We start from the raw sequence: 14,832 nt of genomic DNA, 5'->3' as shown, positions 1-14,832 counted from the left end.
AATATTAAAATGTAAAACTATATTTTATGCCACGTGTCATCTTTCGGTTTTTTTTTTATAAAAAGGTAATGTTACATTATGGAGATAAGCAGTCTTTTTTTAAGTGAAAAATGGTAATTTTACATATGTTTATATGTTTAATGTAGTTTTTCCATTTTTTATGCTGTATGTTTACATATTATTTATAATTTTCGAAAATTAGTAATATTAAAATGTAAAACTATATTTTATGTCACGTGTCATCTTTCGGGAGAAGTTTTTTTCGCTGATGTGGACGCTCTATGGAGCCTCAAAAGGTCCCTTTTATTAGTATTGATTAACAACAAGGAAGGATCCAAACCGTCTTCATCGCCATCTCTAGCGCTTTCTTATTTCCTCTTCACTTTGTCTCAAAACTTTCCGTCTTCCTTATAACACGCTCACATGAAATACCACACGGTGTTATTTCTACGCACGGCACGTGTCATTCTTAACGTCTGACATGGTTTAAGTCTTTTAATAACCAAGCTTTTTATAATTTGTTTGGTCCGCTTCCGGTTTATGCCGGTTTGCCTTTCTAATAGCGAAAACCAGTTTTTCTCTTACCGACATCTTTTTTTGTCACTCTCGTACCGAAAAAATAACATTTGTATTACTGTTATATATCATATTGTGGATGTCCATAACCGGTCCGGTTCATAACCGGCTCAATGTTAGAGAGAGAGAATCAGCATTTTGCATTTTCCTTATTAGATTATGATTTGTACTCTTTCCATATCTGTATTTCCTTTCTTTAGTTTTTCCATTATTCTAAGATAGTGTAATTCCCTATATATAAAATTATCTCGAAGGTTTTATGCCAGCGGCTGAAAATTTATTTTCCATTGCTCATTTCCGAAACTCAGTCGGCTTTTGTGGCAGGAAGGTTGATCTCTAATAATATTCTTATCACTCAGGAGATGTTTCGGAAATGATCTTAGCTGTTTCATGTTGGCTGTTTTTTCATATTTTGTTCCAACATAAACTTGTATCAAAATTTATAAAAGAAAAGATTAAGAACGATAAAATATTTAAATGGATCCAACTATTACAGGATACATAAATTTTTAGCTAGAGAGTTTTTCTTTGAAAATATAACAAATTATAAAATTTATTGTAATAGTTAAAAATTACAAAATAATATATAAACACACAATAAGATTAAATTTAGTGCTTTCTAATAAGAACCACTAAAGAGAAATTACATTCTTAAAAAATTTATATTCTTATTAAATCCATATATTTACTTATGGAACTTAAATCTACTGAAGTCAGAGAAACACTGGTAAAGAATTACATAAAAACCAAGGCTTGTGGTCTGGTGGTGATTAACATGAGGAAAAAAATCCAATACGGTGAAGCCACCAGGGTTCGAGTCTCGGTCACTGGGGAATTAACATTTCGGCATCGCCAGGGATAGGGGACCGACATGTGGCAGCACGTGACTAATCTGGACCACTTTTGTGGGGTCAGGATACCCTGTATAATTCAAAAAAAAAAGAATTACTTAAAAGTTTTATTTAACGTTTGTCAAGAACATTGTACCAACTATATAAATGTCTTTTAGACCAAAAAAAAACTATATAAATGTCTTCAATTTAGGTAAACATTGTACCAACTATATAAATGTTTTCAATTCATGGGAAGAGATCATTCAAATATTAAAATAGATCAAAATTTTCAAACTCACTTTGGATATGATAATTTGGTCACAGTAGATCCATTGGGGAGAAGTGGGGGACTAGCACTTTTTTATAATAACAAGTATCAGGTGAGGGTATTATATTCTAGCAATTGAATGATTGATGTAGAAGCGGAGGCTCTTGGTAAAAAAGTTTATATTACCTTTGTTTATGGGGATCCAGTTCAAAAGATGCGAGAGCAAGTGTGGGAACGTTTAACTAGGTATGGACTAGCGCGTTCTGAGCCCTGGTTTATTATTGGTGATCTTAATGAGATTACAGGTAATCATGAAAAAGATGGAGGATCTTTGAGGAGTGGGGATTCTTTTATTCCTTTTAATAATATGATACAAAATAGTGGCTTACTCAAGTTCCCGGCACGGGGGAACAAAATGTCATGGCAAGGGAGAAGAGGAAAAGGCAAAGGGGCAGTGACAGTTAGATGTCGTCTAGATCGCGCTTTGGCGAATGAAGATTGGCACACCTTATTTCCATGTTCTTTTACAGAGCATTTAGGATTGGTGGCTTCTGATCATCGGCCAGTGGTGGCTTATCTTGAGGATAAAGTCACTAGGAGGAAAGGACAATTTCGGTTTGATAAGAGGTGGATTGGACAGGCGGGTCTCATGGAATCAATTACAATGGGTTGGATAGACTATAACGAAAGACGAGATGAAGGAAGATCACAGAACATCGTGGAAAAAATTAGTAATTGTCGTCACAAAATTGCTAAGTGGCGGAAAGATAATCCCCCTTATGGAAAGGAAAAAATAAGTGAATTACAACAAGCTCTTGAAGCGGTCCAAACAGATAATTCTAGGTCTCAAGAGGATATTCTGGAGGTTTCTAGGAAATTACAAGATGCATATAAGGACGAGGAAGATTACTGGCACCAGAAAAGTCGGAACATGTGGTATTCATCTGGGGATCTTAATACAATATTTTATCATGCTCTAACTAGGCAACGAAGGGTCCGTAATAGAATTGTTGGATTACATGATGTGGATGGGAATTAGATTACAGAGGATACTGGCGTGGAAAAGGTGGCAATTGATTATTTTGAGGATCTATTTAGTACCACCTCCCCATCGGAATTCGATAGTTTTCTTACAGAGGTTACACCGGAAATTACTCCTCAGATGAATCAACATTTGTTGAGGCTAGCGACGCTTTGTTTATGATGCACACAGAAAAGGCGCCAGGGCCGGATGGCATGACAGCTCTGTTCTTCCAACACTCATGGCATATTATTAAAAATGATTTAGTAGAGATGGTGAATAATTTTTTGGTCTCGGGAGAAATGGATACATGATTAAATATTACTAATATATGTATGATTCCAAAAACAGAGAGACCCACAAGGATGGCGGAATTGAGGCCTATTAGTCTTTGTAATGTAGGGTATAAAATTATCTCGAAGGTTTTATGCCAGCGGCTGAAAATTTATTTTCCATTGCTCATTTCCGAAACTCAGTCGGTTTTTGTGGCAGGAAGGTTGATCTCTGATAATATTCTTATTGCTCATGAGATGCTTCGGAAATGATCTTAGCTGTTTCATGTTGGCTGTTTTTTCATATTTTGTTCCAACATAAACTTGTATCAAAATTTATAAAAGAAAAGATTAAGAACGATAAAATATTTAAATGGATCCAACTATTACACGATACATAAATTTTTAGCTAGCGAGTTTTTCTTTGAAAATATAACAAATTATAAAATTTATTGTAATAGTTAAAAATTACAAAATAATATATAAACACACAATAAGATTAAATTTAGTGCTTTCTAATAAGAACCACTAAAGAGAAATTACATTCTTAAAAAATTATATTCTTACTAAAGCCATATATTTACTTACAAAACTTAAATCTACTGAAGTCAGAGAAACACTGGTAAAGAATTACATAAAAACCAAGGCTTGTGGTCTGGTGGTGATTAACATGAGGAAAAAAGTCCAATACGGTGAAGCCACCAGGGTTCGAGTCTCGGTCACTGGGGAATTAACATTTCGGCATCGCCAGGGATAGGGGACCGACATGTGGCAGCACGTGACTAATCTGGACCACTTTTGTGGGGTCAGGATACCCTGTATAATTCAAAAAAAAAAGAATTACTTAAAAGTTTTATTTAACGTTTGTCAAGAACATTGTACCAACTATATAAATGTCTTTTAGACCAAAAAAAAACTATATAAATGTCTTCAATTTAGGTAAACATTGTACCAACTATATAAATGTTTTCAATTCATGGGAAGAGATCATTCAAATATTAAAATAGATATGTATCTTTCTCGGATATTAGATTCTCTATGGACCTAAGATGACCGTAGAGAATAATCATCAAAGTAGGAAGAAGGAAAAAGGTAGGGGACCATAAGCATAATGAAAATAATAGGGACACATTTTTATAAAAGACGTAGGAGAAGATAACAAGCTTGGCTTTTGAGTGGAACTATGGAAAGAGACGTCCATAAATAAGCGTGGCTTGTATGAAAATGGGGTATCTCGGACACCACAATAACGATATGTCATCGTCACAAACCTAAGAACTGATAAGAGCAACATTATAGGTGGTCCTTGATTTTGGGTCCTTAGGAGTTAAGGATAAAATTAAGGGTTTTTCCTTAAAAATTAGATTATTGGTGGGACTCTATAAAGTCCCTTAGTAAATTAATTTTTTTTTAATAATCAATGATTCATAAATTACATATAAATAGATATAACATTAAAATAAAATAGAAAAGATTTTCCAAAGTTGTTAAACAAATTATACAAAACATCTTAATTAAAATCATACAAACATTTTATTTAATTGATAAATAACATAGAAGCAAATAACATTATATGTTATTTGGAAAATGTCCAAATTTATCCCATATATGTTCAATGAAATCTTGTTTTAATTGTTGATGGATATGTGGATCCCGAACTTCTTTACGACGAGTAATTATATTGCCGGGTCTTGTAGCCTTTTTGACGGTATATGTGAAATCGTCATCTTGAAATTCTTCAAGAGTGTTTGAGTTTCGTTCATCTTGGACAATCATATTATGGAGTATTAGACATGCTCTCATAATATTTGATATTTTATTTTTATCCCATAAATTAGAAGGATTTCTAACAATGGCAAACCTAGCTTGCAGGACCCCAAAGGCACACTCGACATCTTTTCGAACGGATTCTTGGCTTTGAGCAAATAAAGAATTTTGGGCACCTTGTGGCAGTCGTATAGATTGAATAAAAGTCGCCCATTTTGGATAGATACCATCAGTCAGATAGTACGCCAAATTGTATTCCCTTCCGTTGACACAGAAGTTTACTTGAGGAGCATTCCCGTTAATAATGTCATCAAAAACAGGTGATCTGTCCAGAATATTGAGATCGTTCAAAGTACCTGGAGCTCCAAAAAATGCGTGCCATATCCAGAGGTCATATGAAGCAACGGCCTCCAACACAATTGTTGGTTTTCCGGTTCCTCGTGAATACATTCCTTTCCAAGCAGTGGGGCAATTCTTCCACTCCCAATGCATACAGTCAATGCTTCCAACCATCCCGGGAAATCCCCGTTGTTCACCAACATGGAGTAGTCTCTGAAGATCCTCTGGTGTGGGACGTCTGAGGTATTCATCGTCAAACAAGTGGATTATGCCGGCGGCAAAATGGTGCAAACATTTCCGAGATGTTGTTTCACCAAGTCTTAAATATTCGTCTACGGGATCAGCTCCACCACCATACGCCAATTGACGAATTGCTGCGGTACATTTCTGGAGAGGAGAAATACCCGACCGTCCGGTTGCATCTTGTTTTGGTTGAAAATACTCAACTTCAGTAGATAGACGATGCACAATATATAAGAACAATGGCTTGTTCATTCGAAATCGTCGGCGGAACAAATAGTGCGGATATGTTGGAGTGTCGCTAAAATAATCATTCCAAAGCTTGTTGTGACCATCTTCCCGGTTTCTCTCGATAAAAATCCGTTTTTTTCGCTCTTTTGGTTCGGGAATAGGATCAAGATCTTCAAATATATCATCAAATACGGTATCAAGTTCATCATCATCAGCTTGATGGTAATGATAATGGGAGGAAGAAGCCATTTTATAAAAGAGAGAAGAAGATATGAAAGAGAGAAGTTCAAGTGTTTATAAAATAAGATGTGTCTTACTTATAGTTGGTCTTTAGTTCACCTTGTGACTCTTTAATTCATCTTGTGACTCTCGTATATTTCCCGTGATACAAACAAACAATGCAAGGTACTTGTTCTGACTCTTTAATTCATCTTGTGACTCTCATATAGGGGAAGATCACGAGTCATATAGTCTTGTGACTCTCTATATGTCTTCCTTTTAGATAATAACTTTATAAATATACATAATGTGATGATGTCAAACATTCAAACATAACAAAAAAATAATTTACTTAACCATAACTATATGTCTTCCTTTTAGATAATAACTTTATAATTCATACATAATGTCGATTAAAGGAAATGATTCAGATACACATAACACAACACCATCTTCATTTACTTAACCATAAACAGAAAGGCCATTAAAACTGTGACGACAAGCATGACCACAACAAAGTACTCAAATCCCTGCCTAACCTTCGATTGTTCCTTGCCTATATCAGACACGATTTTCTCTACTCTAGCGAGCCGCTGGTCAGTCTCATATTCACTGTAAAGTGAAAGGTTTTCTACCTTTTCCGATAGCTGAAGCACATGTCTATCTCTGGCTCTCATCTCTTCCATCACGGCGACATCCCACCATTTCCAAACATGGCACTCGCCATCGTCCACGTTCTCACATGTGTAGTATCTTCTACCTGTGGTGAGCACACACGCAGATAATGGTCACAACTTATTCAAGACTATATGAGCACACACGCAGAAAACTTATGCAAGACTACTTATCCAACTAAATAAGCACCACAGTAGCAATACTATTACTTAACCTGGATCATTCCGAGTGGTAGATGTTGCAAGGAGAGGCGTTGCACCACAATAGCAAGTCTGTGGGAACCCATACTCAACCTCTGGTTGGGGCGGATATTGAACCTGACTACGACCCTGAGACCCTAGCTCAACTTGGTCACGTCTAATGAGATCTTCTGTCTCGCTGTAGCCACCGTCGTCTGAGTTTCCAAATAGGTCGTCTGACTGGGAAGGCTGGCTGTAGGAGTAGTCAAGTCCCATCTTCAAGTCCACCTGCATAAACACATAGTAATTAGTAATTATATAAGTTGTTTGCAGTATGCTAAACACTTACGAATTCTTATTGTGGTTGCAGATGACACATAATCAAGACAAGGAAGACAAGCAACAAAAGAAATTAAAAAGACTTAGTTAATATTACGCATTTAAGCAATCAACAGCCGTAGGAACTACATTAGAGTACTTAAAACAGAGAATTTAAAAGACATAGAAGCAAATTCAACACATACTAAAACATAGATTGTATCCTAATCTTTTAGAAATACTTGGCTAAGAGCTTATTCTTCACACCTTCCTCCGGCTCAGTTAATGGTTCTTTCCTGGCGAGGAGACTGTCTAGTATGGCTAGCATTGACAGTCTCTCCTTCATAGCCAAATCCTCTTTCTTCATTTCCCATATGGTCGTATAGTCAGCAACAGACTTCCCTTGAACAGTCGACCTTTTTTGCTTAGCGGCCTTGCAACCTTCAGGCCGGACCTCCTGATCAAGGACAGTGGTGCTTGGATCTATCTCACCATCCTTCCTCTTTGAACTGGCAGTGGCTTTTGGAGTGTTAAGGCTTAGCCATTTTTGTTCAAAACGTAACACACACCAAGCATGCTCAAGGGTGAACTTGGTTTGTTGATCAGAGTAGAAGATGTCGTGAGCCTTCTTGAGAACATCAGTGTCACTCTCACCACTGCCTATTTGTCTCTCTGCTGCTGAGTATGCCCCACAGAACTTGGTAACCTGGTCGTTTATTCTGTGCCACCTCTTCTTACAAGTAAGATCCCCTCTCCTTTCACCATCCTCTTGACCATGTGGACTCTCTGTAAAATACTCTCCAACCCGCTTCCAGAACTTCCCCAACTTCTGTTCATTTCCAACTATGGCATCCTTCGAAGTGTTAAGCCAAGCAGAGATAAGTACCTCATCATCAGCTGGGCTCCATTTGCGTCTAACATGACGCTCTACTGGCGTGTGTTCAGCTTGTTGTGAACTGAAGGGAGGCATCTCAGATTCTCCATAGTTAACACTTGAATGAAACCTTTGATAAGGAAAGTTTTCATTCAGACCACTACCATCTTGACCGTTAAGCAGTCCTACGTAACTAGAGGACGGGGTTTGATAGTTTCGTGGATCCATACGAGTTATAACAGATAAAGATTTGAGAGAGAGTTGTAGAATATGAGATGATAGAAGAGAGAAAGAAGTGTATAAATTTAAAGGGAATGAGATGGGAGTTAGCAGGTGAAGAGTATTAAGTTTTCCTCATAAAGACTAACCATAAACAAGATATGTCTAATCTGAAGTTATTAACCTATCTACGCTATCAACTCAGGACGACAGTGCCTCATTGCAATCCAGCTAATATAGGTAACATTAACAACATAAACGATTTCCCTCATTGCAATCTATTGAAGAAGTAAACCACAATTCTAATTCTAATTTGTTAAAAAAACTTCACATTTTAACAGACATTTTGCAACCATGAAACAACCATAGAATCTATAGCCGACCATACAACCAAACATAAATCATACATTTTGCAAGCATGTAACATAAAGAACCATAGAATCTTGTGAATCTATACGTTTTTTATATATCTATACCAAACCTGGAGCCGACCATACAACCAAACAAAAATCATACATTTTGCAAGCATTTAACATAAAGAACCATAGAATCTATAGAATCTATACGTTTTTGCAAGCATAAAGAACTGGAGCCGACCATACAACCAAACATAAATCATAAATCACAAGACTGGAGCCGACCATACAACCATCATAAATCTACACAAGACTGGAGCCGACCATACAACCAAACATAAATCATACATTTTGCAAGCATGTAACATAAAGAACCATAGAATCTATAGAATCTATACGTTTTTTGCATGCATAAAGAACCATAGAATCATATAATCTATACGTTTTTTATATATCTATACCAAACCACCACTTCAATCACAAGAACCGACCATAGAAGCTATATCACAAGAGACGACAAAATCAAATCAAACATAATTTCAAATCCTACTCGGTTTCAAATCAACCAGTGAATCTACACAGTCCTACTCGGTTTTAAAGACATACCTTATTGGGTCGATTCTGCAACGATGTCAAAAGGACTGAAGTCGCCAATGAATCTCCCACGCGGAAGCGAACCGAGGCAGGTGGAGTTAGCCAACGGTATTGATGTGAGCGATTCTCGGTTTGATTTTACTTCGCTTTTGGAGCTCGCGGTGTCGCCATCGGAGATTGAAGAAGACGACTGATTTGCGAGAAGAATGAAGAATCAAGCCGACTAGGGCACCCCTTCAATCTCGAATACATCCTCCACTCCTACGCTGCCACGTAGCTCACGGGACGCGTCCAAAAATCCCTTAGCTTAGGGCCGAACCCATCAAAATCTTTTCTTTTTTATTTATTTTTCAGCCCAAATTCGGTAAGGGACGGGCTTAGGGCCGCCCGATAATGTTGCCCTAAGAGTCTTCGAGTTTTAACCCGGAAACCAATTGATATATAATAATAAGTTTGTTAGCTCAAACATTTTATATACTATATATTGTTTGTCTATTCAAAATTTTGATGTGAAATCCTAACACATTCATTCACCTTAAACTGGGCCCCATTGGTAATAAGCATTTTTAGCCACTTTGGCTAAGTTAACAAAAGAAATTCTGATTAAAATTCTGATTTTTGTGAATATATAACAACAATATAAGTTTATTTTGAGTTTGCAAAAAGATATGTTTATTTTGATAATAGTTAGTGTGATAGTGAAGTAGTGTTATTATGCTACTATTAGTTATTTTATAATAATTTTTATTATGCGTGATTATATATGTGTTAGAAGATTTATATTAATGTAAAAAGCAGTTTCAAAGTTACAAACCTAAATTTTCATAGGATTCATTCAATTTTTTTTATCTTTATTCATCTGTTTTATTTATTTTTAAAATATAAAAATTTCTATAGTGAATCATATAATATATGAATGACTGAAAATTGTATTTTTCTTTTAACTAATAGTATAAGTACTTCAAAAATATAGACATAATATTAATATTTTTAAAGAAAACTTTCAGTTTTTCAGTGATGAAAATGCTGTCCTACATGGTACAAGACGTATGACATATATTATATGACTTGTCACATTAGTTTCATATCTTACTAGTATATCATCCCGTGCTAAGCACGGGTGAGGTTTTGTTTGCATTTAAATTATCAATTTTTGTTTGTCAATATATATATATATATTTCTTTTTGCTTGCATATAAAATATCATACGTGATATAATTAGTTTTAACTATATTTTAATAAGTCGTTCCTGAAATATAAATTTCTTTAGGATTAAAGTAATAAAACAATAATATTAAACATGTATGTAATAGTCAAATTTAGATTAGATAACTTAGGAAAAAAATAGTTGTTGATACCTTTTTGTATCATCATAGTTGTTGATCGAAACTCGTACCTCTTAGTATACAACATTAATGAAGGGGCTTCCACAATATGACATACTAGGTTAAGATCCGCGCCTTACCCGAGCTGAACATTATATATAAATTATTTTATGTATTCTATTTTTTACATATTATGAAATAATAAATATATATTGAATAATTAAAAATCAGTAACTATTACGTATATAATTGAATTGGTGCGGATATATAAATAAATTTTATTAATTCAAACAATATTTTTCTATTTGATATGGTAAATAATTAAATTTAAATGATATTAACATATATATAGTATATTTTTAATTTTAATCTATTAAATGATGGTTTCTACTCATATGTTTTTTTTATCATTTGTATCTTTTATAGCAAAAACTTTAAATTATTGATAACAAAATTTGGGATTAATGATTTTGGTAATTTATATTTAAAAATAATTTAAGTTATCAATATTTTTCAAAGCATTTATCAAAAATATGGTTTAAAGTAAATTTTAAAATTAAAATATTTTTGTATTTTATATGGTATATAGTTTAAATGAGACTTTCTACTTCTATAATTTTGTAATCATTTGTATCTTGTCTTAAAAAAAATTTAAACCATGGATCATAAAATTTGAGTGTCAGACTTTTAATAGTTTTAGTAATTTATAGTTTTTTTAAATTCAAAATATAGCATATACAGAAAAATTTAATTTTTTATTATATTATTAGTTTGTTTGTTTAATTTATTTTAATAGTTTAAAATTATACAAATATGATAGAAGATACACTATTTTTTTAATCAAATTTTTATTATTCAAAATTATTAATTATAATATATACTTTAGCCACATTAGGCAATTCCGTAATTTTTATTAAGAAAATAATGAAGAACATTAATAATGAATTTATTGTTAGTTGAATAAAAAAACTTATTATATGTTTAGATGGACCAACATATTTCTCTAAAGATTCTAAGAATCATCATAGTGATGACATATGAGTACAAAAAAATATTGTAATGCTTCTTAATTAATATAAGAGATTAAATTTATGTGTCTAATAAAATGAATTCTGTGATTTAAGTTCTATGGTGTGGGATTTTTAGCAATCCAGAGTAGTTTCACCAATGAGGGAAGGGGCACATATATTATATTTCTGCTTTTTTCGGACATATAACTTTCATCCATGGTAAGATACCGAACTTTTCTGAACCATGTTTCAAAAAAAATTGATGTAGCAATATTTAAAATGGTTAATATTATAGAGACAACTATAATACTGCATTGACTTTCCCACGTTGAATTGGGAGAAAAGCAAAAAAGGGAAGAGCACGATGGGTTGTTTTTTTCATGTTGGCTGTTTTTTCATATTTCGTTCCAACATAAACTTGTATCAAAATTTATAAAAGAAAAGATTAAGAACGATAAAATATTTAAATGGATCCAACTATTACAGGATACATAAATTTTTAGCTAGAGAGTTTTTCTTTGAAAATATAACAAATTATAAAATTTATTGTAATAGTTAAAAATTACAAAATAATATATAAACACACGATAAGATTAAATTTAGTGCTTTCTAATAGGTTAATTTTTTTTTCTGGAAAAGAGAAGACGGCGACTCAAGAAGTGATCTAGGGTTTTGATGTTCTGTCAGCGATGGGATCCCGGAATCGGTGAGGAGGTTTGGATTGGAATAGAAAATCATTAAGATAAGATTTATATAGATACGAAAAAGAGATTTCTTTCAGATCTCGGGAGATTTGAAGTGATAAGAGGAAAAGGGGAATTGGGGACACTAAGGAAAATCAGGATAATAGCGAAGCTGCTCTCGATTTCGGTCATCATCAAGACGAAATTGCAGGATAATAAAGGTATAACCTCTGATTACTTCACTACTATGACTTTCTTTTGTTTGGAAAGAATAGGGAGAATCAATCACGGATCTGGTTTCATTGGGGTATGGAGAATTGGGATCCATTGTGGAATTGGTAATGAAATATTATGGACGATAACGGATTAGCGATACAATTACGAGATTGAGTGTGAAAGTTTCAATTCGGAAAGATATAGTATTATCGGGAAAATTCTCTGGTGTGGAGAAAGGGAAATTTGGGATCAATATAAAAGGCTGTGCTGGTTTTCTCTTTGTTGTTTGTTCTTTGGGGTTATGGGTATTATGGTTTTAGTTATTTCTTGGGCCTTAAGAGTCTTTGCGACGCTTGATATTTTGTTTAACCGGTGGAATAATAATGGGCGTTTGGTTTGCTGGCACTTCGGGTCTTTAGAGATGGCTTTCATAATTGTCTTTGTTATATATTCTGGCGTTTTTATTTTATAGGGTATGTGTGGAAAGGTTTTTGTGGCTATGTGGGTTGATAGCTTTAATCTCATATGGACGTTGCTTTCTGTATGGGGAAGATGGTTATGTTGTTTTTGTTTATACCAGGCACAGACTAAGCTAGTGTATAGTTATTTTAATTACAGGGCTGACCAAGTGCTCAGGCAGGAGTGGACAAGTAATGTAGTGATTATGGAATGGAGAATAAGGCTACAAAGGTATGGCATTCTGGTCTACAGACAGAAGGACATGACAATTATTGATGACTTAATGAAGCTAAGGGATTACACTCTCTATGAAGATCGGGGGTGTGTAAACTTCAGTGGTTTGGATCTGTTATTATCGGTGATTTTGGTTGACAGTGGGGCTGTTACGTTTGGATTTACGGTGGGTACTAAAAATGTCCTTTTATACTATCTTGGTGCGAATTTTTGTAATCATAGTAGTCTATTGGTAAGTGTGTGTAATGTTGGTGTGTTTATGTGTGGGACTAAACTGGATTCAGCTGAGTTTTACTATGTTTGTAATATGTTTTTTTCAAGAACATATATCCAGTGGTACTCTTGGTCATTGTATAATATTACAATACATGTACGTCCTATTCTTTTGGTCAAAATGGGAGAATGGGGTTTTCATTGGTGCTGCTGATGCAATGGCTGCATTTGGTCTTTTTAAACCAAATATAGTTTAGTTTGGGATGTACGGAAAGGAACATTACAAAGTGGTATAGAGGTGACTGGTGGCTCTCTCCGAGTTTTTATGGAGTTTTATGGAATGGTTACAAAGAATGGAATATATTTGGATTGGAGAAAGAGTGTATTTAAAAGATTATTTTCTTAAATGAGAGTTTTAAGTTGGAATTTTCGAGGAATGGGCATCAAGTGGACTATAAGCTATTTGAGCGAGATAAGGCATAAATATAAGCCGGATTTTCTGTTTTTAGCAGAAAAAAGCAAGAACCAGAATTTGTCCAAAAATTTCAAGCTCACTTTGGCTATGGTAATTTGGTCACAGTAGATCCATTGGGGAGAAGTGGGGGACTAGCATTTTTTATAATAACGAGTATCAGGTGAGGGTATTATATTCTAGCAATCGAATGATTGATGTGGAAGCGGAGGCTCTTGGTAAAAAGGTTTATATTACCTTTGTTTATGGGGATCCAGTTCAAAAGATGCGAGAGCAAGTGTGGGAACGTTTAACTAGGTATGGACTAGCGCGTTCTGAGCCCTGGTTTATTATTGGTGATCTTAATGAGATTACAGGAAATCATGAAAAAGATGGAGGATCTTTGAGGAGTGCGGATTCTTTTATTCCTTTTAATAATATGTTACAAAATAGTGGCTTACTCGAGTTCCCGGCACGGGGGAACAAAATGTCATGGCAAGGGAGAAGAGGAAAAGGCGAAGGGGCAGTGACAGTTAGATGTCGTCTAGATCGCGCTTTGGCAAATGAAGAGTGGCACACCTTATTTCCATGTTCTTTTACAGAGTATTTAGGATTGGTGGCTTCTGATCATCGGCCAGTGGTGGCTTATCATGAGGATAAAGTCACTAGGAGGAAAGGACAATTTCGGTTTGATAAGAGGTGGATTGGACAGGCGGGTCTCATGGAATCAATTACAATGGGTTGGATAGACTATAACGAAAGACGAGATGAAGGAAGATCACAACACATCGTGGAAAAAATTAGTAATTGTCGTCACAAAATTGCTAAGTGGCGGAAAGATAATCCCCCTTATGGAAAGGAAAAAATAAGTGAATTACAACAAGCTCTTGAAGCGGTCCAAACAGCTAATTCTAGGTCTCAAGAGGATATTCTGGAGGTTTCTAGGAAATTACAAGATGCATATAAGGACGAGGAAGGTTACTGGCACCAGAAAAGTCAGAACATGTGGTATTCATCTGGGGATCTTAATACAAAATTTTATCATGCTCTAACTAGGCAATGAAGGGTCCGTAATAGAATTGTTGGATTACATGATGTGGATGGGAATTAGATTACAGAGGATACTGGCATGGAAAAGGTGGCAATTGATTATTTTGAGGATCTATTTAGTACCACCTCCCCATCGGAATTCGATAGTTTTCTTACAGAGGTTACACCGGGAATTACTCCTCAGATGAATCAACATTTGTTGAGGCTAGC

General features: G+C 34.7%; 2 protein-coding genes across 2 annotated transcripts; both read right to left on the bottom strand.

Moving 5' to 3' along the window:
- Positions 1–3,700: 3,700 nt before the first annotated feature.
- On the bottom strand, positions 3,701–5,796 carry LOC106320127. Its single transcript, XM_013758494.1, has 2 exons — positions 4,656–5,796; positions 3,701–3,786 (listed from the first exon to the last, which is right to left on the bottom strand). Exons 1-2 carry the CDS (start codon positions 5,794–5,796, stop codon positions 3,701–3,703), a joined length of 1,227 nt encoding a protein of 408 aa, XP_013613948.1.
- Positions 5,797–7,170: 1,374 nt separating this feature from the next.
- On the bottom strand, positions 7,171–8,040 carry LOC106320126 (glutathione S-transferase T3-like). Its single transcript, XM_013758493.1, has one exon. It carries the CDS (start codon positions 8,038–8,040, stop codon positions 7,171–7,173), a length of 870 nt encoding a protein of 289 aa, XP_013613947.1.
- Positions 8,041–14,832: the final 6,792 nt, after the last annotated feature.

This window comes from Brassica oleracea, unplaced genomic scaffold, assembly GCF_000695525.1.
Source record: "Brassica oleracea var. oleracea cultivar TO1000 unplaced genomic scaffold, BOL UnpScaffold00826, whole genome shotgun sequence".
Lineage (NCBI taxonomy): Eukaryota > Viridiplantae > Streptophyta > Magnoliopsida > Brassicales > Brassicaceae > Brassica > Brassica oleracea.
The sequence above is the reverse complement of the archived record's forward strand: the minus strand, read 5'-3'. Positions and strand labels throughout refer to the sequence as shown.

Bases quoted from the DNA above. Each gene is read 5' to 3' on its own strand.
- LOC106320127 (XM_013758494.1), bottom strand. From the start codon at position 5,796: ATGGCTTCTTCCTCCCATTATCATTACCATCAAGCTGATGATGATGAA. The intron at 3,787-4,655 runs GCAATATAATTA...TGAATTATACAG, and splicing joins CAAAAAGGCTACAAGACCCG to GGTATCCTGACCCCACAAAA.
- LOC106320126 (XM_013758493.1), bottom strand. From the start codon at position 8,040: ATGGATCCACGAAACTATCAAACCCCGTCCTCTAGTTACGTAGGACTG.